The 25923-nt window shown below is 51.3% G+C and overlaps 11 protein-coding genes across 11 annotated transcripts; 6 read left to right on the forward strand and 5 right to left on the reverse strand.

The window, feature by feature from the left end:
* Window positions 1–902: 902 nt before the first annotated feature.
* On the forward strand, window positions 903–1847 carry M436DRAFT_12761 (uncharacterized protein; the record flags this gene model as incomplete). Its single annotated transcript, XM_013575100.1, has 1 exon — window positions 903–1847. A coding segment is annotated over one exon (945 nt), but the record flags the coding sequence as incomplete, so codon positions are not given.
* A 1356-nt stretch (window positions 1848–3203) lies between these two features.
* On the reverse strand, window positions 3204–4029 carry M436DRAFT_60722 (uncharacterized protein; the record flags this gene model as incomplete). Its single annotated transcript, XM_013575603.1, has 2 exons — window positions 3204–3670; window positions 3867–4029. The coding sequence occupies 2 exons, from the start codon at window positions 4027–4029 to the stop codon at window positions 3204–3206; spliced, it is 630 nt and encodes a 209-aa protein (XP_013431057.1).
* Window positions 4030–4278: 249 nt separating this feature from the next.
* Window positions 4279–7431, forward strand: M436DRAFT_69856 (alanyl-tRNA synthetase; the record flags this gene model as incomplete). The annotated part of the gene is made up of 6 exons (XM_013575758.1): window positions 4279–4372; window positions 4432–4577; window positions 4631–4657; window positions 4707–4742; window positions 4799–6952; window positions 7009–7431. The coding sequence occupies 6 exons, from the start codon at window positions 4279–4281 to the stop codon at window positions 7429–7431; spliced, it is 2880 nt and encodes a 959-aa protein (XP_013431212.1).
* Window positions 7432–8969: 1538 nt separating this feature from the next.
* Window positions 8970–10952, reverse strand: M436DRAFT_69857 (uncharacterized protein; the record flags this gene model as incomplete). Its single annotated transcript, XM_013575759.1, has 2 exons — window positions 8970–10503; window positions 10555–10952. The coding sequence occupies 2 exons, from the start codon at window positions 10950–10952 to the stop codon at window positions 8970–8972; spliced, it is 1932 nt and encodes a 643-aa protein (XP_013431213.1).
* A 488-nt stretch (window positions 10953–11440) lies between these two features.
* Window positions 11441–12772, reverse strand: M436DRAFT_37749 (cell cycle control protein Cdc123; the record flags this gene model as incomplete). The annotated part of the gene is made up of 2 exons (XM_013575240.1): window positions 11441–12605; window positions 12663–12772. The coding sequence occupies 2 exons, from the start codon at window positions 12770–12772 to the stop codon at window positions 11441–11443; spliced, it is 1275 nt and encodes a 424-aa protein (XP_013430694.1).
* Window positions 12773–13013: 241 nt separating this feature from the next.
* Window positions 13014–13593, forward strand: M436DRAFT_69859 (pre-mRNA-splicing factor CWC21; the record flags this gene model as incomplete). Its single annotated transcript, XM_013575760.1, has 2 exons — window positions 13014–13243; window positions 13299–13593. 2 exons carry the CDS (start codon window positions 13014–13016, stop codon window positions 13591–13593), a joined length of 525 nt encoding a protein of 174 aa, XP_013431214.1.
* A 139-nt stretch (window positions 13594–13732) lies between these two features.
* On the reverse strand, window positions 13733–14149 carry M436DRAFT_78660 (uncharacterized protein; the record flags this gene model as incomplete). The annotated part of the gene is made up of 1 exon (XM_013575929.1): window positions 13733–14149. The coding sequence occupies one exon, from the start codon at window positions 14147–14149 to the stop codon at window positions 13733–13735; it is 417 nt and encodes a 138-aa protein (XP_013431383.1).
* Window positions 14150–15495: 1346 nt separating this feature from the next.
* Window positions 15496–16095, reverse strand: M436DRAFT_60726 (uncharacterized protein; the record flags this gene model as incomplete). The annotated part of the gene is made up of 1 exon (XM_013575604.1): window positions 15496–16095. The coding sequence occupies one exon, from the start codon at window positions 16093–16095 to the stop codon at window positions 15496–15498; it is 600 nt and encodes a 199-aa protein (XP_013431058.1).
* Window positions 16096–17182: 1087 nt separating this feature from the next.
* M436DRAFT_12400 (P-loop containing nucleoside triphosphate hydrolase protein) lies at window positions 17183–22525 on the forward strand (the record flags this gene model as incomplete). Its single annotated transcript, XM_013575099.2, has 1 exon — window positions 17183–22525. A coding segment is annotated over one exon (5343 nt), but the record flags the coding sequence as incomplete, so codon positions are not given.
* Window positions 22526–23108: 583 nt separating this feature from the next.
* M436DRAFT_60728 (uncharacterized protein) lies at window positions 23109–23987 on the forward strand (the record flags this gene model as incomplete). The annotated part of the gene is made up of 2 exons (XM_013575605.1): window positions 23109–23299; window positions 23444–23987. The coding sequence occupies 2 exons, from the start codon at window positions 23109–23111 to the stop codon at window positions 23985–23987; spliced, it is 735 nt and encodes a 244-aa protein (XP_013431059.1).
* A 963-nt stretch (window positions 23988–24950) lies between these two features.
* On the forward strand, window positions 24951–25850 carry M436DRAFT_39004 (NAD(P)-binding protein; the record flags this gene model as incomplete). Its single annotated transcript, XM_013575460.1, has 1 exon — window positions 24951–25850. One exon carries the CDS (start codon window positions 24951–24953, stop codon window positions 25848–25850), a length of 900 nt encoding a protein of 299 aa, XP_013430914.1.
* Between the last annotated feature and the right edge of the window lie 73 nt (window positions 25851–25923).

The following is a 25923-nucleotide window of genomic DNA, read 5'->3' on the forward strand; positions in this document are numbered from 1 at the left end:
ATCCACACACATATGCGTGTACAGTGCCGGCGATCCATATTTCTAGATAGCCTTTGCGAATCGATTGTGCCGAGTCAAATCCCACGTTGTCCGTAAAGATGTGATAAAGTCTGATAGAGGAAGATAGACGAGGGAGCCCATGACGTGCTATAACTGCAATGTCACCAAGGCAATACTCGGTGACAAGTCACGTTGATCGTCTTGTCACCCTTGTGGAATCTTGGAAACAACTATTTCCAGCGATGCCGTGCAGACATGGTATACGAGGCAGGAGGTGAATTCGCCCCCTGGTTGAGACATGAACTTGGTCGATTGGCCGCATACGGAAATTGTGCCTGCCAAGGGTGGTGGGGATTGTTCGAACTGCTCAGCTCAACGACAACCCTTCACATATTTCTCTAGCACTCGGCGACAAGCATGCGACGACTACCTCAATCGTCTAATCTCTGAGTATCCACGGCACTAATAACGCGATATGCATGCTGCCGGTTTGACTCGAGCTTTACTAGAGCCGCTCTCAGGTAGCTCGGAGACACTTTCTACATGATTACAGATACAAGCCTACAACATGTCCACGACCGTAGAGGACGACGAACACACATGCTAAAACCGTTTGAGAGTTACGGTGTGTGCCTCTTGACCTGATCGCCAAGTAGGTCACCACCATGGCATTTATCAGGGCCACGCCCGGTCTGCGTTGAAGCCGTTTGAACGGTCGCAATAAACATTCTTACAACCCTCCCAAAGGGGCCAGCCTATCTGACTATGCCACCGATGAGGCGGCGTCTTCTCGTAAGTATTCAGCTGCTATATATGCACTCGCGCATTTCCGTGTCCATGTCTTTCTTTCTTCGTGCGCAATCATTCTTTTACTATTGCACCCCATGCACTCATTCACAAACATGCCACTCATTCGTTTTTTGTTTACTCTCATTTCCTTCGTCAACTTGAGCATAGCTGGCTATGTTCTCCAAGATGACTACAACTCTGCAGCATTCTTCGACATGTTCGACTTCTTTACAGAACCGGACCCGACTCACGGATTCGTTCAGTACATTGACCAAGGCTCAGCATGGAACTCCGGTCTGATTGGCAACGCGAACGGCAAGGTCTACATTGGAGTCGACCATACAAATGTCCAACCCAATGGTCGTCCCAGTATTCGCTTGACAAGCAAGGCCGCCTATAACTCCGGTAGTCTCGTCATCCTCGACCTCGACCATATGCCTGGCAACGCCTGTGGCGCATGGCCTGCATACTGGATGGTTGGACCTAGCTGGCCCAATGGTGGTGAGATTGATATCATTGAGGGTGTGAACACACAGAACCACAACGCCATGACATTGCACACGGCAGACGGCTGTTCCATCTACGACAATGGCAACTTCACTGGCAATCTGTACTCGGATGACTGTTACGTCAATGCAGCGGACCAAACCAACAACCTAGGATGTCAGATTTCCACTAATCAGTACAACACCTACGGTGACGGCTTCAACAACGTGGGAGGTGGTGTCTACGCCATGGAATGGACCGACGAAGCGATCAGCATTTGGTTCTTCCAGCGTGGTGCCATCCCCTCGAACGTCCTAAGCTCCAACCCCCAACCCGACTACACTTGGGGAACGCCACTCTCTCAATTCACAGGCTGCTGTGATATCCCCGAGTTTTTCTCGGACAACCAGATTGTTTTCGATGTGACCTTTTGCGGCGACTGGGCCGGTAGCGTTTGGAGCAGCGACTCTACATGTTCTGCTCTGAGCGGCTCCTGCACCGACTACGTCGCCAACAACCCCCAAGCATTCAACAATGCCTATTGGTCCATCAACTCTCTGAAAGTCTTCGAGCAGACTGCAAAATCTTCTGGAAAGGTTGCACTGCCCGCATTCTGCACAAATAATAATTATAACCCAACACCTACTGAGACATTCGTTAGTAGTGCTAGCACCATATCGACGGAGACGGTGCCTGCTGAGACTACCTCGACCGTGTCGTCTGCAGTCGTCGTTTCGACTGCAGAGGCATCGTCAACGCAGACCTCTTCGGCCGAACCCTCGTCCTCGACCGCCGAAACCTCGTCGATCCCTGAGACCTCGTCAAGCGCCGAGAGCTCATCGACTGACCAGGCCTCGACCGCCGCTACGACGTCGTCATCCGCCGCTTCCTCGTCGTCCACTGCAAGCTCTTCGGGTTCTGCGAACTCGTCGAGTGATGTCTCGTCCACCGCCCAGACCTCGTCGTCTCCTGCTAGTAGTTCCTCGTCTGCTCCAAGTTCATCGAGTGCTGCTAGTTCGGCTACTCAACGCTCATCGAGTGCTTCCGGTTCATCAGCAGCTAAAGCCTCATCTGCTGCCGCAAAGTCGAGTACAAAGGCTTCAAGTGCGGACACATCGCCGGCTCCTGCATCGACTGCAGAGACGTTGGCTGCGACCAGCTCTCCACAGACACTGCCCTCGTTCACGAATGTGTTGACGACTTTAGTTCTCGCCGTGGCTGCGGATGCAACCCACACTGAGTGGTCCACAATCACTACGACTCTTCGTCAAGTGGTGTCAGTCAGCCCGTTGGTCAACTCGAAACCCACCGAGCAACCATCAGCCGCACAGAACAGCGAGACAACACCTGCCGCAAACGTCGAAACCACACCGACAGCGCCGTCATATGCCGAGACCACTGTCCTCACGACCATCGTGCAGGCAGTGTCTGCCGATGCGACAACTACTCAGTGGACTACGATCACCACGAGCATAGACCGCGCAGTCACCGCTCCGGCAGACACAACCACGACGCAATGGACGACTCTGCAGGTGGCAGCAGCGCCGCCTGTGTACATTACACAATGGACGACCCTCACGAGCTACGCCTATCAAAAGGCGAAACGCACCGCCCTACCCGAAAGCTTGATGCTGGGAGGCGACGAGGCATCGCAAACGATACGGATCGAGGAGGAAGAAGAGGAAGAGGAACCCTCACCCACACCCAGCAGACGCTGGCTCCCAAGACATTGGGGCCGTACAGGCCATTGAAGATTTTATGAAGGATACCCAGATATTAGATAATGTTTTTTTTTCCTTGTTCGTTTCAAAAATGGAGGAGGTCAGGAGGAGAATATGGCCATCATAACGTATATAGACAACCCCTTAGGTAGCAAGTGCTGGCTGGACTGGCAAGAGACCCGAAGAATATAATACTATATTTTGCAATCATGATAGATCCATCGCGTCGTCATCTTGTTCCATGTCGTTTGTGTCTTCGTCCAAGCCGTAATCTGGAGAGTCGTAGCCATGGGCAGTTTCTATCTGGTCCTCTGGCGGCGTGCCATCAGCGGCGCTGGAAGCTAATGCAGCCCTGTCCTTTGCACGTTCACGAGCTTCTAGTATGGCTTTGCGTACATTATCCTGCTCCAGAGGCACAGACAACGACGGGGGTAGAGTGTAGAGAACAAGCTCTTGGTGGGAGTCCTTTTTCTCTCCGACGAGAATGTGTCTGGGTATTGCGTTGAGCTTCTTTTCAATGTCTGGGAGGAAGACGAGTTTTTCTTCGTCGGACTCGATGTCGGCGAGTTCGTCGTCGAGATTGTGGATGTAGACGCGGTGTTTGGTGTCGTCTAGTTGCATATGCTCTTCGGTGGGAGGGGATGCGGTCACGGCGGTTTGGAGTTGGGGTCTGGCTGAGACGGGTATGTAGAGTTTGTCATTGTTGTTTGCTGTGCGAGGAGGTCCGAGTTAGCGGGGCGTAAGCTCAAAAGTGGAATGGAGGAAGAAGAAAGAGCGCTGTCGAGTGAGGGAAGGAGGGGCACAATCGAGCGCGTTGGAGGGGAAGGAGCAGTGAAGGGTGCAGAGCAAGGAATTTGGAAGGAGCCATACCTAGATTGAGCAAATTGAAGCGCTTCGCAAACCGGTGATCATCATCGAACGAGTCGTCTGCTGTGCGCTTGAGCCCCCTGAGCGGACTCGTTGCTGTCGCTGTTGCTGTTGCTGAAGCTTGTGCTGGCTGTCGGTCCACGACCTCCGCGCTGGTTGTCTTCATCCCGCATCACCGCCGACCACTCGAACAGTTTGTCTAGAGCTGCTGTACAGTCGACCAAGTGAAGACAAGCCGTTTCCAGTCGTCTCAGGGTGCGCGCGCAACTTGTCGTCTTCAAAAGCGTGTATGATCACGAGCTTGTTCAACTGTTGCCGACGTGGGTTGACTCAAGTTCAAATTCCACCTCAGCTGTCGACGAGAACATTCTCGCACTCCCCATACCTTTCCTTTACCACAACACGCGCTTTCAACATGGCTTCCCAATCCAAAGACCAGCAATGGAATGCTGTCAAGGTCAGAAGCACTTTTATTGACTATTTCGTCAAGAAGAGGGGCCACACCTTTGGTATGCCGTCCCCTCGGGGGTCTCTGTTTCGCCGCAACTCGCAGCTGATGCCGCTATAGTGCCCTCTTCCTCGGTCGTCCCTCACTCGGACCCGACTCTTCTTTTCGCCAATGCTGGCATGAACCAGTACAAGTCCATCTTCCTTGGAACTGTAGACCCCTCGTCTGATTTTGCCTCGCTCAAGCGTGCCACAAATTCTCAAAAGGCAAGCCAAGACTTTGACTCATACCAAAGGCAACATGCTAACTCTCTATACAGTGTATCCGCGCCGGTGGAAAGCACAATGTAACGATATATGTTCTCATTCACCGTGTACTCATCTAACTCGTTCTAGGATCTCGATGATGTCGGTAAGGACAGCTACCACCACGTGAGTCACAATATTCAAATCATCAGATCAACGAACAAACTAATGTATCAATGAAGACATTCTTCGAGATGTTGGGTAACTGGAGTTTCGGCGACTACTTCAAGAAGGAAGCTATTGCTTGGTCATGGGAACTTCTCACCAACGAGTTCGGTCTTGATCCCGCCAGAATGTACGTCACCTACTTCGAGGGTGACAAGGCTGGTGGTCTGGAGCCCGATCTCGAGGCTAAGGAGCTTTGGAAGTCAGTCGGTGTTCCCGAGGACCACATCCTTCCCGGTAACATGAAGGACAACTTCTGGGAGATGGGTGACCAGGGTCCTTGCGGTCCTTGCAGTGAAATTCACTACGACAGAATTGGAGGCCGCAATGCCGCACACCTCGTCAACATGGACGACCCCAACGTTCTGGAGATCTGGAACAACGTCTTCATCCAATACAACCGTGAATCCGACAAGTCACTGCGATCCCTGCCTAACAAGCACGTCGACACTGGCATGGGCTTTGAGCGTTTGGTGAGTATCCTGCAAGACAAGCCATCCAACTACGATACCGATGTTTTCACTCCTCTCTTCGACCGTATCCAGGAAATCACTGGTGTCCGCAAGTACGAGGGCAAGTTTGGCAGCGAGGATGCTGACGGTGTCGACACTGCCTACCGTGTCGTTGCTGACCACGTGAGACTTCTCACCTTCGCCATCACTGACGGCGGTATCCCCAACAACATGGGACGTGGTTACGTCGTTCGCAGAGTCTTGCGCAGAGGTGCCCGCTATGCTCGCAAGTACTTGAACACAGATATTGGTGACTTCTTCTCAAAGATTGTCCCCACTCTGGTCGCTCAGATGGGTGACATGTTCCCTGAAATCAAGGGCAAGGAGCAGGATGTCAAGGAGATCCTGAACGAGGAAGAACTCTCGTTCGCCAAGACCCTCGACCGTGGTGAGGCCATGTTCGAGAAGTACGCTCAGCAGTGCAAGGATAACAACACCAAGTCGCTTTCTGGTTCAGATGTCTGGCGTTTGTATGACACCTACGGTTTCCCTGTCGATCTTACTCAGCTCATGGCAGAGGAGCGCGGCCTTACCATCAACGAGGAGGAGGTCAATGCTGCTCAGGCCAAGGCTAAGGAGGCCAGTAAGGGCGAGAAGAAGGCTGGCGCCGACTTGGTCAAGCTTGACGTACACGACTTGGGCAAGCTCGACACCATGGCTGAGGTCAGCAAGACCGATGATGAACCCAAGTTCGGTCGTGGCAACATCAACGCTACCGTCAAGGCTATCTACTTCAACAAGAATTTCCTGTCAAGCACTTCCGAGGTGCCCGAGGGTGAGCAGTTTGGTGTCATCCTTGACAAGACCAACTTCTACGCCGAGCAGGGTGGTCAGGAGAACGACACTGGCAAGATTTTGATTGACGGCGAGGCCGAGTTGGACGTTCAGAATGTCCAGAGCTACGCTGGCTACGTTCTTCACACTGGTTACATGACCTACGGTACTTTCAAGACTGGCGACTCCGTCATCTGTGAGTACGACGAGCTCCGCAGACACCCTATCCGCAACAACCACACTGGTACCCACATTCTCAACTTTGCTCTCCGCGCAGTCCTCGGCGATGACATCAACCAGAAGGGTTCGCTTGTCGCTGCTGAGAAGCTTCGTTTCGATTTCAGCCACAAGGCTGCTTTGTCAGACAAGGAGCTTCAGGAAGTTGAGACCAAGAGCACATCATACATTCGTCAGAACAGCCCTGTTTACTCGCAGGAAGTGCCTCTCGCCACTGCCAGAAACATCAAGGGTGTCCGTGCCGTCTTCGGCGAGACTTACCCTGACCCCGTCCGTGTCGTCAGTGTTGGTGTGCCCGTTGAGCAACTTCTCGAGGACGTTCACAACCCCCAGTGGGAGAACGTCAGTGTCGAGTTCTGCGGTGGTACCCACGTTGACAAGACTGGTGAGATCAAGGAGTTGATTGTGCTTGAGGAGGGTGGTATCGCAAAGGGTATTCGCCGTATCATCGCTGTCACCGGACAAGCCGCCCACGAAGTGCAGAGAGTTGCCCAGGAGTTCTCGGACGATCTTGCTCTGCTCGAGAAGATGGAGTACAGCCCTCAGAAGGAACAAAAGGCCAAGGCGCTGCAGGTCCAGCTCAACCAGCTCACCATCTCTGCTGTCACCAAGACTCAGCTCAAGGAGCGCTTCGCCAAGGTTTCCAAGGTGAGATTCCTCGATTAACAATGTTTGATTCTTGACTGATTTACCCTTCTCTACAGGCAAACCTCGACCAGCAAAAGGCATTCCTCAAGGCCGAGAACAAGACCGTCACCGACACAATCGCCAAGCACTTCACCGACAACCCCGACTCGAAGCGCCTGGTCGTCCGCGTGCCCATCTCCGCCAACCAAAAGGCCATCAGCGAGGCCATCAAGACCATCAGCACCAAGCAAAAGGACAAGACCATCTACATCATTGCCGCCGACGAAAAGGACGGCAAGGTCGTCCACGGCTGCCACGTCTCCGCAGAGGCAAAGGAGAAAGGTGCCGATGCTCCTGCTTGGGCTACTGAAGTTGCTGGTGTGCTCGGTGGAAAGGCTGGTGGCAAGGGTGCTACTTCGCTTGGACAGGGTACTCAGCCTGAGAATGCTGATCAGGCTGTTGAGCTCGCTACCAAGTACCTCGAGAAGCTTGGTCTGTAAGGAGCGAGGACATTGGGTGATTGGACGAATGTATGAAAGGCCTAGCATAGCATAAAGGCTCGAAACATGAAAACTCAAAAGATTCAATCTTCAACTGGATGTAAGTGAGTAGTTTGGACATGCTCAAGTCTCTGTATAGTTGTTTCTGCGCAGGTGAATAATGGCAATAGGTCTCTAGTGCCCTTCTGCAGCAAGGACATCACTCAAACAAGGAGGGTAGGAAATGCTAGCAGAGGAAGATGGAAGCCGATGTAGAGCACACTTGGGTTCACAACTTGTTCACTTCTCACAATGCATCCAAGCAGTCCTAGTACTGTTCTCGAATGCCCCTGGCTTGTGCATATCGAACAAATAAATCGGCAACACATTTGCGGACGACATAGCACACTGCTCTCATCGTCATCTGAGGCATTCGGCTGTGAAGCTCTGTGAAAAATATCCCGTTTCTGCAAGCCACGAGGTCGATAGAAGCTCAGCCTTGTCTGCCAAGTCTCATCCCGATCAAGCTAGCGTCCTCACCCACACGATCCACCAATCCCAAAAAGGCAACTCGATATCAGTCTGCAAAATTTTTCTCTTTGTCCACCACAACACACCTACTGTCTCCCAATGATGACTCATGAGCAAAAGGAGAGTATCAATGGTCAGTACGGGGGTCGAACCCGCGACCTTGGCGTGCCAGATATATCAGAGCAGATATTAGCACCACGCTCTAACCAACTGAGCTAACCGACCTGGTTTGATGTGAGCAATTTCAAGATCTGCGTACAAGTCCCTCGACAAGCAACTGTGGAAATCAGAGGTTAGGCAAAGTGCTGTAGAAGAAAGACAGAGCAGAAGAAAAAGGTCGGTTACGCTCAGTCGGTTAGAGCGTGGTGCTAATATCTGCTCTGATATATCTGGCACGGTGGGGTAAGCAGTTGTTCCAGCATGTTGCGGGTTGTTTGTTCGAGAGAGGTGTATTATCTGTGGAAGTGTCCAGTACTCTGGAGCAGGATAAGTGTGTGTTGAGTTTCAAGAGATGTGTAAATGGTCGACATGATCATATCTCGCGGCACAAGTACTAATTGCTTACAAAACTACCTGCTGTAGTCAAAGTGTTTGCAAACTATTGTCACAATAGTCTTCAATAGTATCCAAGAGTTGGCATTGTGCTATGTTGCTGTTTTTTCGACTGATGTTGATGATGGGGGCGTGACCCTGAGATGAGAGCACAATCTGCACAATCTAATAGCATACCTTGTTTATGTTTCAAAGATGAAAGACAAGTCTGGTCTCTGCGACTTACCTGCCTGTGCTGTACCCACCCGGGTGGAGATGCATAGTATATTCAAGGAACGTGTTGGTGTCCATGGAGAAGTGATATGGTCTCGACTCTCCTTGGATGCATCTCAGTTTCGCAGATCTTTATGCATTTCTATGGTGAAGACTTCACTTCTGACCGCAGGGAGAAGAGGATGGGACTTATAATGCATATGCCCTCTGTCCTTTGATGTCTATTGTCGGTGATAATTCGTCAGAGTCTTGACTGTCCGCCTTCACGACCGACAATCCCATTCAAGGGCCATGATGCCGCTTTCGTCACCTTGCCAAACTCTACTAGCATGGTTTTCTCTTGCAACGGCAGAGCGCAAGGCAGTTCCAATCTCCATCGGTCCAGCACCAATGACTTGACTCCTTCCGCCACAGATAGCCGCTCTTTCGGCAAACTCAGCAACGATGTCCTTGATCGAGGGATGAGCTCCGCCAAGATACGTGATGGAGAAGTTATTTTGTGGTGTTGTCAAATCGTCCGAGGAAGAGATCACCACACCGTTCTTTTCACTCTTGGCTCTCTTGCTACAGCAACCTTTGCCCTTTTCTGAACCTGAAGATGTGGTGGAGATCGATGTTTCCGGCAGTGCTGTTTCGCGGGTGACAAAGATGTGTACGCGAAGACCATTTGCTTTGCCAGCAGACATCCAAGATTTGAGCTCTGTCAGTTCAGGTGTAATCCAAGCGAGGTCTTGAATCTTGCGAATGACCCAAACGAAATCGACAGCACGAGTACCTGTCTGAGTGACAGTAAAAGTGTCCTGGAGGGTTGGGAGCACGGAAGTGACACCAGTGCCGCCTGCTACGGTCAAAAGATTAGATGATGCGGCTTCTTCAGTTGATGTGCCTCCATAGGGTCCGGTGAGTATAACAGAAGTGGTGCAAGAATCTCCACCAGTGGCTTTGGCAATTTGAGCAAGTTTGGCGGTGATACCGGAGCGTTCGCGGATCAAGTAAGTATGGTGCTGAATATCGCTACGGCCATCAGGAAGAGATGATGGAGTGAATGGATGAGACTGCCAGATGTTCAGGGCAGGGAAACAGAGGTAGAAGTGTTGACCAGGCTTCCATGCGGAGTGCTTGAAATCAAAGTCGATGCGCACGACAGAATCTTCGTCGTCACCATAATGCTGAACGTTGGCATTTGCACTGTGGAAACCAAGACCAGGCTTACCCTTTCGGTATCCGACGTGGAGTAGTGCAGTCCGGAGAAACCTGATGCCGAAATCGCCAAGCACGATGATGAGAGAAGCAATCATCCAACATGCCAGTTTGTCCCAATGTCCCCAACACGCTCCAAGGTAAAGTATACCAATCAAAGCATGAGTCTTCTTGAAGAACTCGTATCCGGTCCATCGAATAGCCCAGCTGGTGCTAAAAATGTACAAAAACGTAATCATGATTTGAGCAACAATCCCCCAGACAATGTACTTTTGCTTGATGAAAGCGGTGTAAGTCTCGGGTTGTGGCTGATAGAACCTTCCTTCAACAAGCGTCCAGACCAGAGTATGCAGGAAAGATTGGATGAAGATGACTCGACCAATCCAGCGATGCAGAAAGTTGAAATGTTGGTATGGGATGCCGGTGATGAGCGACAAGACGCTCTCGCGAGAACAAAGAGCGATCGTGAGCGGTGTCAAGGCATAAGCTAGAGCTCCAACACGATCACCCCAACCTCCAAAGCCTGTTCTGATTGTCTTCAGTTCAGGATGATTTTTGGTAGGTGTGATCCAGGTCTTGTAAGTTACACCGACGAGACTGTTCTTGGGTCAGCTTGGACGCGGACGACCATTACTGCAATTGACCTACGAGAATATTAACAAGTAGCCAAGAAGCGCAGATAGCACTGTGACTTGTAGCAGAGTGACTCGTCCAAGAAATCCTCTTCCTGGAGCCTCGGGAAGCATCCAGCGCCTTCCTATAGATCCGAGAGAATCCAACCCACGCCGAAGTGGCGTCTTGATGTCAGATGAACGAGCTACGCTCTTGCCATAGCGTAATGAGAGCATGAACATAAGGGCACCTCCCAAGACTGCCCAGAGAATGAAGGTGTAAAGCATCGATATTTGATGGGCATGATAGACAGAGTCCAAATATGCACAAGTGCCAGCATCTTTGGTGCAGGGAAGAATCCGATCTGCATATCCCCAGTAATGTTTGATCGTAGAGTCGGAATCAAGCTCTTGGATATGCCGTGTCTCAAGCATTGTGTGTAGGGAAAGCCAGACCAATGTCTAGCGAAAAGGTGCGATGGAGGAGACAGGAGTGATGTAGCAGGTTAGCAGACCAGAAAGAGCGTTCGATTGTATGCAAGCATGTGTGGTAACGTGTATCAGTGTGTCGAAAGATGGACGCAATGCTTTCCAAGTGGATGAGTTGGACGCGTGGTGTTTAGAAAAGAAACATGCGACCCATGTGCTCCCAGAGCCGAGCCATGAAGCGAAGTCCGAAGGCGATCGTGTCAAAAGTGTACCGATGAGGGCACGAATGGTTGAAGATGCGGGTGTCTCGCCTGCCAAGGACGGATCTTGCTCAAATATGAGCATGTTTAAAGCTTGGCTATGCCGCCATGTGGGTCTCTCGAAACATCTAAAGTCCGGAGAGTTGTTTTAGGTTTAGATGCGAGCAGGACTCGGGGCATCGATATGTATGCTGAGCGGGTGTTATATTCCTTCTAGATGACACTCTTCGTGGTTCAATCTCCCTCGCTGCTCTCATACTCGGCATCTTCCTGTTGCTGTTTCGCCAACATTTCTTTCCAGTTGTCTGCGAATTCTCTCAATGCACCAGCACCGCCTTGACTTGCGTCGACAACATCTCGTGGTAGTTTGTGGGCGCTGTACTGTGGTGTGTTGAAGCTGTAGGCTTCAGGGTCGTCCTTTCTGATCAGGCGGAACTCTGGCACCCAGATCTCCTCATCAGCCTCCTCTTCGTCACTGTCCTCCATGTCCGTCCTTCCTTCCGTGACTTCACCTTCTTTTGTATTGATACCTTGAGACTCGGAGTCCTCCTGAGCCTCTACACCAGCACCAGCAGGCCTGATTGGAATACGGATGACCTTTTCCTCTGGTGGTTCGGGTAGTGTCAAGAGCTCCAGCCAGCTGAACAACAAGGGATCTGTCCTGACTGCCCAAGGATTGACATCGATCAACCAAACGCGATCATGTGGCGGAGGGACGTATACATCAAAGACAAAATCAGCGTCTGGGAAAGTGTGCTTGAGTCTATCATCGAAGAAGTTGTGAATGACATGGCGTAGCTTGTCTTGCATGCGGAAGAGGAAATCGAAATGGTTGAGATCTCGTTGGCACAGAGCGATGAGTTTGCGATTCCTGACAAAACACCTGAACTCGACAGAAGGGTTCATCTGGAAGAATTTACGCAGGACCAGGTGGTAGGGGATGTCGTTTGTGGTTTGAGGCATGTCTTTGGAAGATGGATCGTCTTGTAGACAGTCGTCAAAGGCATGTTCTAGATCGTGGGTAACAAAGTCGGAGCTCTTAAGGAGCAAGTAGATGTCGCTAGGAAGCCTGCACTCCATACTGTTGGTAGCAGCGATCCAGGTAGCATCCTTGGGAGCGGACCAGTTCAGCTTGGGGACGACCTTACCACCAAGTTCGGCAATGGTGTTCTTGATGGCGCGGTGTATGTTGCGCCACTCGGCAGAAGGGTCCTCCTCTTCATCGTCATCCTCTTCTCCAGCGGTGTCAGAAGCCGAGAAAATGCCAGAGTCGCTGTCTGACCAGTCACGTCTCGGGTCGTCCTCGTCCGGAGGGATCACAATGCCGTCTGCGCGAAGGTAGTCGAGGAAGGGGCGGGTCAGAGGGATGAGACGAGCCTTGGGCGACAGTGCACGGTACCTAACAGACTTTGATCAGTATGCTATTGTATAGACCAGGGGTGGACTGAGGTCGTACTTGGGGTACCAGTTGTGATATGAGCAATGAATAATATGAGACTTTGTGAGCGGCGCAAAAGGAAGCTCTGTCAGAGGCTGCGAGGGCTCGCCATGTTCTTCTGTAACCATGTCTGTGTAGCGTATACTATCAGAAGGAAGGCGCGAGACTGATTGAAAGATTTGGAGAAGGAGCCGAGAGGCAGTTACGGGATGAGCAGAAAGAAAGGTGAATCACATGAAAATGCTGGCGCGACTTTTCGAACAAACCCCCGCCTTTGATGACTTCACTCTTTTGATCTTCTACCTTCCAAACTCCCGTCTGCTCGTCTTCTCCTTACGCAAACCATCACACCGGAACATCTCACCCATAATGTCTTCCAACGTCGGTCTCTCTACTCCACGCGGCAGTGGCACCTCTGGCTATGTCCAGCGCAACCTCTCCCATCTCAAGCCGCGCGACGCCGCCGCCCCCTATACCAAGGATCGCGATCTTCTCCAACACCGCCAGCGCCAACCCGACAAGGACATTCTCGAACATGACCGCAAGCGCGAGATTGAAGTCAAGGTTTTTGAGCTGCGCGACAAGCTCGAGGAGGAAGAGTACGTCCATACATGAAATCCTCCTTCCGACTTCTTAAAGCTAATACACGACTAGAGTCGACGAAGACGAAATCGAGGATCAATGCACCGCCTTACGCAAGAAGCTCCAAGCCGAACAAGCAGGCAAGAACACCAGCACCAATGCAAGAGGTCTTAAATCACACCAGGTCCATGAGCTGGCCAAAGCAAAGATCGAAGAAAGCGAGAAACTCAGACGCGCTTTCGGCATCAGCAAAGATTATGAAGAAGGAAGTCACTGGAAGAAGCAGGAGGAGAAGGCCCGTCAGATCCAAGATCGCCAAGCAGAAGAGTCAAGAAGGGCGAAAGAAGAGGATGAATATTCGGACTAAAGAACTTCTTGCTGTTCCCATCTGTTGCACTCCGGCGTCATCACAGGACTGGAGAGTCGGACCGCACCAATAAACGGTCAATCAGGATTGCATGTTTGGCACTCCTCTCACACACCAGCGACCAACTCTTGACTACACATCATTTCGCCGCCTCTACCATCTGGCCCAGTCCGCTATCTGTTCTACTGACTGGACTGTTATCGCGTTCACTTCCCGAGCTCCTTCTGGTCGACATGGTCTCTGAGCATCTTGGGCAGGTGCTGTTGCTGTTGGACCTAGTTGGGCTGCGTGCGCCCGCTGACATATGCTCCATCTCCTTGCGTGCCGGGAAGTTTGAAGGCGTCTGTGTAGTTGACATGGACTTGGACACCTGCCCCGACCTCTTTGACCTGTGCCAGGTTGCTCGTAGCTCCGCCTTCTTGGCCTCGCCCGACAGGACGCGTTCCAAACACTCTTCCCAGTTATCCTCGTCTAGAATGAATCTCTCGCGCTTGGGCGACAAATAACCCGACTGGCCATCCTGGACGTGGTAGAGAAGTTCCATCTCAGCCGACATGGCGAAGCCAGTCTTTTCACCCTGCTCATACAAAGCTCCGAAGATCGCGCTGCAGACCTCCCGCTCGAATTCGTAAAAGGTGCGATACAACGTCGAGGGAACGTAAAGAACCGACTCTATGTGTAGACAGGCTCGACGCGATGATACGTGGATTTGGCGACCAATAAGCGGCATTCGTAAGGTATAACGGGCGTTACGAGACCAGGTTGACACGGCAGTCCCTGTACTCGACTTTCGAATATGTTCTGTACTCGGAGCGGTTCTCATGGTGGCTGCCTTGCCCTGGCTGCTGGCGAGCATCCTGTCTGAGAATGCTGTGAATAATCCTGGGGGGCCCGTAAAGATGGATCTTTCATGTCCTCGCTGAGTGTGTCCGGTGAAGAGTTTGATAGATGGGCGTGTAGAGGGAGGGACAAGTCGTTATATATCTAGAAGGAGTGTTTTCCAGTGGAAAATGTGTTTGCAAGGAAGAGAGCGAAAGAGACCCCCACCGTTCAAAAAAAGGTCGCATCATGGAGTAGGGCCAGGCCCATGCGTCAAGCGCGCAACTTTGACCTTTTGCATATCCAAGTTTCTCTCATCCCCACTCCTTGGAGCAATAACTCTATCGAGTGTTACGTGCCTATCTCTGAGTCAGGTTTACAGATTTCCTCGGCATGCATACAGTGTGACTATGCCAACGTGAGATTTGGAAGGGGCCGGCTGACTGCTTGAGGGGAGAGACATAATCATGCGTTATACAAACTGCCGAAGTATCGCTCGTCCAGAGCAGCAGATCGATAGCTTGTGCACAGTGCGGCTGACCTGCGCAAGTGGGGATCCCTTTTGAGCCACCGTCCCCTGTCTGTCTCAACACGCGCAAAAGGATTTCTACAGCTCCACCTTCTCCTGTCCCTCTCGCTGAACAGATAGAAGTGCAAGCAACTCGTTGAAATGATGAAAGCTTTTGTCAAATCATACCCGGCGTATTTCCTGTTTGTTACCAGAGTACTGACGTACATACCGCGGACTTTGAGAGATCAAAAGTGTCGCGCGACACGTTGCCGCATTCGATATTGGCCCCATCCGCAAAACCGGAGAAGGAGCGCTTGGCTGGTCGGCGATGGAGTCTTTATCCGGTACAACGGCCGGCCCCGACCAGAGAGGTGCAGTGAACTACAAACGATGCTGACCACGAAGAGATTGTCCAACAATACTGAATTTGCATACCGCATACCTATCTGACTTGCACTCTGGTTCTCTAGCCAAAGCCAGCATATCGTTCCGTTTGAAGAGGAGAAGAAACATGACAAAACAAAAAGCCCTGGGGATCCTCACTGACCACGATCTGACACCGCAACATCTCGTCAGTAGGCATCTTTCTTGCTGGAGTTCATACTGTCTTCCCAAGACTCAACATCGTCTCCTTTAGACGGTCTTACGACCTCGACTCCATTCATCCACCAGTCGACACGGAACATTGCCTCCACTGGCCTTTGGTACCAGAACATTTCGTGGAGATCCGACCAGTTTGCCTCATTAAGTTCGATGGTGTTGTAAGAAGACTTTTCCACCAGTCGGTAGGTAATGAAGAACCTAGCTCCGAGATCGATTTCCTCACGCTTGTGCCATGTGAAGCTCCATCGAGGACGTTTGGGAGTTGTCCTGTCAAGGCGGCAGTGCAGGTTCTTGAGGACCTTCTTGACCAAGGTACCGTATGTTCGTGGAAGGCAGAGGATATCCTGGAATACTGCCAGGTCATCGGAGATCTTCGTGAAGGTTGGATCGTGCTCGACGAGTCTGAACCTCATGGGCATGATGATGCCTCTGATGCCGTAAGACGCAAAAAATGCATCTTGAAGGTTGGTTTTGCAGGAGGTTAGGATCACATCTTGGACGTGGAGGTTGTCATTCTCATTGCTCTCACTGCCGGAGTCGAAAATCTTGATGACTTGATCTCCAGACATGCTTGCGGGCCTAGGTGTGAACGAATACGAATTGGTATGAATGGAAGTGAAAGACCTCTGAGGTAGCAAACGAAGGCCATTTTATGCTCACAGCTCCTGTTGACCCCTCACTCGAAGCTGGTCAGATGTTCTACAGAAGGAAAGTGGGTTTCGACGAATTAACTCAGCAGAAAACTCTCGGTGGGGCAGCAGCCAAACATTGTGGTGTGTTCAGATGCTCGCACCAAACATAAACTCTAATCTGCAGCTCATACGCGAAGTGCTTGCTCAGCTTCTCTTGTCAGTCTTTCATTCGATTTCTGAGATCTTGGCCCAAGACTTGGTCAACGAAGATACTTTTGATGCTGCAGAGAACAGAACCTTAGATCATTCGGCAACGGACGAAGGAAGGAGCAAGATACTCGCTAGTCATCACCAGGCTGAAGGTACATACTGGGAGCTCGAAGAGAGCTACGACGATACCGAGCAAGATAACTGTTGTAGACATGCGTACCATACGACTAGTCTGTAGATTGCAGAATAAATCGCAATCGTGCCTTCCATATGCATAAGTTTTGCATATCAATGCTATGATTTATGAAAAGGTTATGGACCCACATATCGCACTCTCAATAGTTGTAAACAAGTTTTCACACAAAAACTTCCAAAGCAAGAACGAAAGAGTGTGGTCACAGTAGTGTCTCGACATTTGCGTGCTTGTGTGAAAGTAGATGTTTGTTTAACCACCTTGGTGAAAGTGCACAGACCAGGCTTGAATCAAAAGCTTACTAGACTGTTTCGCGGAGGAAGGCGCAGGCACAGTCCGTGGCAAAGAAGACTGGTGTCTGCTCAGCGTGCTGCAGCATCCACTCGTGTAACATTGCAGGCTCTGCAGCTCACTCGGATTCACCAGAATCTATAAAACTGAGCCGACCTCCCTCTTGCGCTCAACGCTTTCTCTCAGAACCACTTCTTCCACCAACGACCCCCGGATCTTCTACAGCTGCGCGCACGCCCTGACCCAAAGCCGCACAACACCCCGAACAATATGGCAACCGATGGTGTTCAACAAGACATCGAGTATGTCAATGTTGAAGACATTTCCAGGTCTGAAGAGGACCAAAAGATCTTGCAGAGCTACCACCGTCTGTCTTCGCGGCGAGTAGATCTCGTAGGCGATTTCGCTGGCCAAGAATTGTTCGCCATTGAGGGCGATGCCCTTCTTTTGCAATGCTTTGAAAACCCACTGCTTGATTTCGAGGACGGTTTCCAGATGTTGCATGCTGTCTACCTAGTAGAAGAATATCTCGCACAGCTCCAGCGCCGCAATTGCAGATTTCATGTCGCCTTCTTTGATGCTCACCGCCAGCTCTCTATTCCCCAGAATGTCAAGTCCATCAACCGATCCAAGTATCTCCTCACACGAGCTGCCATAATTCGCCACCTTCAATCCAATTTGCAATCAGAAGACGTCCAAATCCATTGCTTCACAGATTTGCACGACCAAGCATTTGATGATTATCTGCGCAATTCTGCAGTTTATTTCTTGATGTGCCACGATGGAGCTCGCAGCCACACCACACAAGACAGAGATGTCCCCGATCCGAGAACATCACTAAGATCGATTATTGTGCATTTCATCTTGTCCGGCTACAACGTTGCTTTGATCAATGGCTCAGAATTCGTCGACACAAAGATCATGGCGATGGTGCTAGAAACCAAGAACCTCTCCCACAGACTGGACTCGACCCTGGACGCAAGCCCCAAGCAGCAGAGTGATGTCTCAGAGCCCATCTCTTCAGCAGAGATCGACGAGATCGGAAGCAACACATCCAACATTACAGAGAGAGAACGTTTGACAATCTTGACTTTGTCTCGCTTGATCAAGACTCCATCTGCCTCGTCAGAAGTGCAACAATTCGCGCATGACGTCCTTGCTCACACCGCGCTTCTCCATGCTCTACCGCTCTCAGCACGTAGTCTGCAGCACACGTCGGCAGCAAGCGACTACCAGGAGCATCTTTCCAGCTTCTGTGACCAAGCTGCCAAACTTCTGAAAAGCTCAAACTGGACTCAATACCACCAGAAGATCGAGGACAATGAGTGTGATGTAGCAGATTTGTTCGATGGCCGCTTGTTCAACGTTGTTTCTCAGGGTTTAGATCTCTCATCAATGCCTGAGGCTATGCAAAGCAAACTTCAGAAGCTCAACGAACGCTTGAAGGCTGTCTGCGATGTATCGACAACTAACGGCGAGGCCGACTCAAGAAAGTCGGACTGCTCATCTTCAGATGCTCCTTCCACAACTCCCACCGGAAATACGAGCGTGCTCCCATTCTCCAACCCTGTATTCGACCAGCATTTGACATCCATTCGTCTGGGCATCGATGACCATGCATCTGAGGAGATTAGCAGACCCTCGGCTCGCATCTTCCAGGAGGTATCCCACTGGCACAACGCCAAGCGTCCCATTCAATCGAAAAACACGCCGGTCCTTTCTCCACGAGATGAGCTGCGTGCTCGCCGCAGAAATCAGAAGTACATGGACGAGATGCAGAAATACGCTGCAAGTTTGACCAACTCTGTGGGAAGAGCACTCGAGCCCGAGACACTCCTCGTTAAATCTGCAGCCGCTTCGAAAGTCGCACAGAAGTCTGAGAACAAGAAGACTGTCCCCGAGCCTACCAAGAAGGATGACGCTTCGAAGAAAGGTGCCAACCCTAAGGGCGGTAAAAAGAACGTCAAGGTTAGTGGCAAGCAGGCCGCCCAAGAGGCAGCTGCAGCTTTCCAAGCCAAGAAGGCAGAGGCTTCAGACTCCAAGGTTATGCAAGCATGGCACATCATTCTGAAAAGTTTGTCTGCCGAGAGTGACTTGCCTTCGCGTTACATCAAGACCAAGGATTACTTTACCAGTTTACCCAAGGACAAGAGAGAAGTTCTTGGTGCTGAGGTTCAAATGTTCTCCCTGAGCACGTTGGTAGAGATTGCCATCCAATCAGGCAAGACCAACGACCAGGATCCCAACGGCATCGTTGCTTTCATCTGGCACACCGCCAGAAACTTGGTTCAAGCCGATAACATCACCAAGACAATCTGCGAGAAGATCAAGCTTACCGTAGATACTTTCGGTCTTCCTCCTGTCGACATTCCCAAGCCGACTCAAGACAAGTCTCTGCCATTTCGTTTTGCACTTCCTCTGCAGAGCGCAGATCTCGTCAAGAACAAGCTGTCCAGCAAGGCATTCCAGCTTCTCCACTGTGGACCTTTCCTGGACCGCAGTATGGATGCTGCTCCTGACCCAAGAGTAGACTTTGAGCCCGACGGTTGGCAACGAAAGGTTCTTGACGGTATCGATGATAACAAGAGTCTGTTTGTCGTCGCGCCCACTTCTGCTGGTAAAACATTCATCTCGTTCTACGCAATGAGAAAGGTTATCGAGGCTGATGACGAGGGTGTTCTTGTTTACGTCGCGCCCACCAAGGCCCTGGTCAACCAGATCGCTGCTGAAATCCAGGGCAGATACTCCAAGAAGTTCAAGTATCCCGGAAAGAGTGTGTGGGCTATCCACACCAGAGACCATCGCATCAACAACGCAACTGGCTGTCAGGTGCTTGTCACTGTACCTCACGTGCTCCAGATCATGCTTTTGGCTCCCTCGCACGCCAACTCATGGGCAACCAGAGTCAAGCGCATCATTTTTGATGAAGTCCACTGTATTGGACAAGCCCAGGACGGTGTTGTCTGGGAGCAGCTTCTGTTGCTCGCTCCTTGCCCCGTCATCGCACTCTCTGCTACGGTCGGTAACCCTGATGTGTTCAGCGACTGGTTGTCGACTACCGAGAAGGCTATGGGCATCGATTTTGAGATGGTCAGACATCCATACAGATACTCCGATCTGAGAAAATTCTACTACGACCCCCCGAAGAAGTTCCTGTTCGACGGTCTGGGTCAGAAGAAGGGTCTTCCAACTCTTGGTCTGGATGGCACCACTGGGTTCGAGTATCTTCACCCTGTCGCCTGTCTGATCAACCGCTCAGCAGGTATGCCAGACGATCTCTCTTTCGAGCCTCGTGACTGCTACACGCTCTGGAAAGCCTTGAAAGAGCACTCGAACGACAAGTACAGTTTGCCTGCAGAACTTGACCCTTCCAAAGCTTTGCCCGACGTCATTCGCAAGCAAGATGTCTTGAAATGGGAAGCCGGACTGAAGAAGGTCTTGGCTGCATGGATGGAGGATACTGCGTCGCCCTTCAATGCTGTCTTCACTACGCTCACTGGCAAGCGCCCCCAGAAGGAAGAGCTGTACGCACCTACGGCCAAGCGTGCCGGTCAGAGAGAAGCCCAGGAGGTTCAGGAAGACAACTTCCTCCCTTTGCTTTGTCGTCTCCATGAGCAGGAGGCAATGCCAGCCATTCTCTTCAACTACGATCGTACAAGATGTGAGGATATTTGTGCCAAGATCCATGACGACCTGAAGGAAGCTGAAGACCAGTGGAAGGCCACCGATCCAAAGTGGAAGGCTAAGATTGTCCAATGGGAAGCCTGGAAGAAGGAGCAAGAGCGCAAGGGTGCCAAGGCTAGCAAGGTCTCGAAGAAGAAGCCTGCTGAGGAGGGCATGACCAAGGCAGATATGGCCCGTGATGCTGCTGACACTGATGCCAACGGCTTCGAAGGGTTTGATCCTGCAGCCCCTCAAGATGGCTACCACTTCTGCAACTTCAAGGCTATCCAGGTCTCCGAACTCGAAGAATACATGAGAGAGCTGGAGTGGAGACGCGTGCCACAATGGCTCATCGTCGCCTTGACCAGAGGTATTGCCGTCCATCACTCCGGTATGAACCGCAAGTACCGCCAGGTCGTCGAGATTCTGTTCCGCAAGGGTTTCCTCAGAGTCGTTGTCGCAACCGGTACGCTCGCTTTGGGTATCAACATGCCCTGTAAGACTGTTGTCTTCACTGGTGAATCTGTATTCTTGACCGCTCTTGAGTACCGTCAGTGTGCTGGTCGTGCTGGTCGTCGTGGCTTCGATTTGCTTGGAAACGTTGTCTTCCAGAACATGCAGCACGAAAAGGTCTTAAGATTGATGTCTTCAAGATTGCCTGATCTGAACGGCCACTTCCCAGTCACCACTACCTTGGTTCTCCGTCTGTTTACGCTACTTCATGGATCGAACAACTCAAAGTACGCAGCTTCGTGCATCAACTCACTGCTCTCTCAGCCTCGTCTGTACATGGGAGGTCCTTCTTTCAAGGACCAAACACTGCACCATCTTCGTTTCTCCATCGAGTACCTTCGCAGACAGCAACTTCTTGACGCAAATGGCACGACTTTGAACTTTGCTGGTCTTGTCTCTCACTTGTACTTCACCGAGAATTCAAGTTTCGCGTTCCATGCATTGCTCAAGGAGGGCTACTTGCACAGACTTTGTGCAGACATTGACAACAATGCAGAATCAGTGGTCAATACCCTGATGCTGGTCATGTCTCATCTCTTTGGTCGTGTGTATTGCCGCAAGTCTGATGCAGAGTACCGCGAGAAGGTCGTAAAGCCATCATCATCGATGGTGTTCCTACCTCCTCTGCCAGAAGAGGCGGCACAAGTTTTGAACGAGCACGGACAGCAAACACTCGACATCTTCAGTACCTACGTTCGCACTTTTGTCGATCAGCATGTAGAGAAGGCGGATGACGTTCTGCCGCTTACGGCTAGACAGGTTGGCAGTTCGTCTGTTGACCCGACCCCCAGCTTGGACGGGATCTCGCTTCCTTCCACTAAGATTCGCTCGCCATTCGTCGCTCTATCTGGACACACTGACAACTTCAAAACTATCAGTGAGCTGTGTCGCTCTGTCAGATCTGGTGTCTTCCTCGAGGAGTCAGCCATTCCTCACGTGGCTATGCTCTCACAAGACCTTGATCAGCCCTTGAACGCTTACCTGGTCGACTTCTTCAAGCACGGTGATGTAAAGACACTCGAGAAGGCAAACGGCATCAGACGTGGTGACGTGTGGTTCATGCTCAACGACTTCTCCTTGGTGCTTGCCACTATCATCACCAGTCTGCTCAACTTCATGAAGCTCAAGGTCGGAAGTGACATGGATTTCTTGGACACCATGGGTGAGCTTGATACCCTCGAAGAGGCTGAGGATGAGACCGTTGCCGTCAAGGAAGACGGAGAAGCTGTTCCTGCTCCCAGCGAAGCACCCAAGGCCGCCATGGCCACAATCACAAAGAAGAAAGCAAAGAAGGCTGAAAGCTGGGAGGACATGGCCGACGAAGAAGAAGTCATCGAGAAAGACTACAACGAAGCTGCTGCCAAGTTGGACGAACTCAACCTTGACAGTGCTGCATGGGAAGGCCAAGGTGGAGAAAAGGGGTTGCTCAAGGTACTCAAGGCGTTCCAAAGATTGCACTCCGAGTTCAACCTGAAGTTCAAGGCCATGTGGGCATAGATGAATACGACCATTGGGCTCATTTGGGATTGTAAAAAATAGATCAAAAATGCTGATAAACCGTCGTACACTTGCTTTGATTCTTGCTGACCATCTTGCTTTCCTCAACCAACAACCAAAACGTAAATAAGCTCGGCGTGAGTGGGTAGTCTGACGTTTGATGACGGTGCTGGCCTTGGGTAGCACCATGACTCTGCGAGCGTATTGCGGAAGTGCTACACAAATTATTGACCGGGTTTCAGCGGACTCTGCATGCCGCGATAGACGCGCCTTGTCCATCGATCATGTGTTTTCGCAAATATCGATCAAAGTATCGGAGGTCTCGGCAATTCGTCTAGCCAAGAGCTCACGCGAGCTGGAGAGGCTCGTTACGAGGGCTTTCCGTCTCCCTTCGATGTCATAGGGGTTCCTCACCATTGGTGCATCAGAACGTGAAGAAGGGGTGTGAGGGCAAGGCAGATCCTCGTGTTTCGAAATAGAAGCGTTGGCAAGCATTTACCGATGAGCGAACAAGGAGTCAAGAACAGATCCGCGTCCAACATAAGGCCGAAGAGTCTCACGAGTTTTTCTGTGGAGTTTCGGGATGATTGCTTTCCGCTCCGCGACCTTTTTCGAAGGAAGCGCGCATGTACAGCCACATTGTACAGCCACGATTTGGATCCGGGCTGAACATCACCCAAGCCCTGCCAATTTCCGAGCGTTCGGGGCCTTTTCCTTGTACGACGTCGCCGTGCTGTGCTTGGTGCTGAGCGTATATGTAATCCGCTCGCCAAGGTAAGATGAGGAGCGCGTATCCTTCGTGTAGGGCTATCCCCTTGCTCCCCTGCGAGCCGCTCATGTCATAAGTAGCTCAACCCCCCCTCCCTTCGCAATCGCACCTCGCGTGACACCACTTCCCCCTCTGCTCAACCTTCATAGCATGTCGATCGTAAAAAGACCCACCATCCGGAACCGCAGGATATCCTCTTCACCATCACCGCCGGGGAGCCCCCATCTGGCCTATGACCCCATCAGGATGGAGGAGGTGACTCGTGTGGGACTCGCCTCCGCAGTACCTCTTTCCATCAAACAAGTCGATCTCGACGGCTACGATATCGTTCCTCCAGTACACGCAAACCACAACACCATCGAATTACCCCACAGCAGCTTCTACAGTCTCCCAGAGCTGCAGGACGACATCGCCAAGGCCATCTCGGCACAAAACGGCTTCCCTCACCGTCGCGTGGAAGCGAAGCGAGACTTTTATCTCAAGCTGTCGGCGCACTATAGACGGCATAGTGATGAGAAACGGCAGGATGTGCGTGTTACAGCGAACAATTGGGATGAGCTGAGGTTGTTGCTGTTGGGTGATGAGGTGCATGTAGCGTGCTTTTCCGTGCTGTGGTGGAAGAAGACTACAGGGCAGAGAAGAGCTGATCGTGCCGAAGTGGGCAACAAGCTGGCTTGTTGTGTTGTGCAGTAGGCTATACTGGAGACAGGACTGGTCCTCGGAACTCTTTGCCGAATCTTTGCGATCATCTACGACATTTGCCCAACGTTGGAGAAGTCATGACTAGTGGTCGCCATTGCTCCACCACCACTCGATTCCGCTGGAGCCACGCACACGCACATGGACTTGAAAGTGGTTATCGCGATCTTCGAGTGGCTCGGTTGGCCGTCGAAAGCCAGTGCCGTGCATTCCGTCGAAGCATCAATCCTTGGAGCAATCTGAGTACAGCACAACAAACACATGTCTACCCTGCCCAAGGCCGACAGGATGCTCCTTGTCACCAAGACGATCTCAAATTCAAGGTCAATGTTGGGCACTGCAAGAGACTGGCTCGAATAGAGTCCGAGAAAGGCCCTGAGAGGAACCCATCAGGGTCACCGACCGTTGGGTACGACAGAAATGTCAAATATCAGGCGCACAGAGTAAAGGAATACTCCTTTCACGAGAAGCACGAACGAATAATGAATAACGATTTTCCACTTTCTAATGAAGTTTTTCCGAATTGACAAGCCACCTGAGCCCTTGGTTGCCTGAACCGTGAATTACCCTGGTGTCTGTCACGAACGGAAGCTATGGCTTTGACAGAAGCTAGCTGGTGGTGCTTGGACTGCATCTGAAACGATATGAGCATGCCTTACTTCGGGTGTAAGGTATCCGGCGAGCCGAAACATGTGAGCTTCGCCTCGGCTGATAGTAAATCACTCAGCCCTCATACTTGACTCCATATCATCAAGATTCGGTTGACCTGGTATGATCATTCGGAGCAGAGTCAGAGTGTCGTGAACTGCTTGATGCGACCGTCGGCTTTGACCTTCCCCTTCGAGATATGTCCATATCAGGCAGAACTTCGGGACATCAGGCACGTCATCAGAAGGCCATCTATACTCTGAGGATGTGACTCAGTAACCATACATCTAACTACCACAACAATCAAACATGTCAATCAAGAATGTCGTTCTCGTAGGTGCTGATGGCAACCTCGGACCAGGAGTCCTCAACGGTCTGGTCGGAACCGGCTCATTCAATGTTACGGTTTTCAAGCGAAAGTCCTCGAAGTCGAAGTCCAGCTATCCTGAGGGTGTTCAAGTCAAGCTGTTGTCAGACGACTTTCCTATCGATGAATTAGTACCAGCTCTTGAGAACCAGGATGCCATCGTCAGCACCGTATATGGTGCGCAGGTAGACTTGCAGAAGCGTCTCGCCGACGCTGCGATCAAGGCTGGAGTAAAGCGCTTCATTCCTTCCGATTTTGGAAGCTGTGATTCGCAGAGCAAGAGAGCGATGGAGCTTGCACCCATTTATATCGCCAAGTCGAAAGTGCGCGACTACCTCGAGAAGCTGGCTACAGAGAACCCTAGATTCAGCTGGACGAGTCTTGTCTGCGGACACTTTTTCGATTGGGACCTTGGCTTCTTCCACATCAACCTACAAGCCAAGAGCTTTGAGATTCTCGATGATGGCGAGGTCTACTGGAGCACCAGCACCTTTGCACAGATTGGCAAAGCCACGGCTGCTATACTGCAGAAGCCGGAGGAGACAAAGAACCGATTCGTCTACATACAAAGCTTCCGCATCAACCAGAATCAGCTCTTGAAAGCGTTTGAAAAGGAGACAGGTCAGTCATGGAACGTCAAGAAGTACGACTCATCAGAGTATGTGAAGGAACGCAAGGCAAAGGCAGACGGCGGGGAAAAGTCGGCCGTGGAAGACTTGGTGTGGGTTCTGGGCACGCTGGAGGCCGACTGGGAAGCTCGCGATGGATACGCAAATGATCTGCTGGGGCTGCAGCAAGAAAATCTTGACGATGTGGTCGCAAGGATTGTTAAGAGCAACTAGTGTCTCCTCATACCTACAAGGATAACAAAGACCGTTACGGTTTCGCTATCGACTCTCATCTCATGGTGAGCGA

The sequence above is a fragment of the Aureobasidium namibiae genome (assembly GCF_000721765.1).
Source record: "Aureobasidium namibiae CBS 147.97 unplaced genomic scaffold scaffold_2, whole genome shotgun sequence".
NCBI lineage: Eukaryota > Fungi > Ascomycota > Dothideomycetes > Dothideales > Saccotheciaceae > Aureobasidium > Aureobasidium namibiae.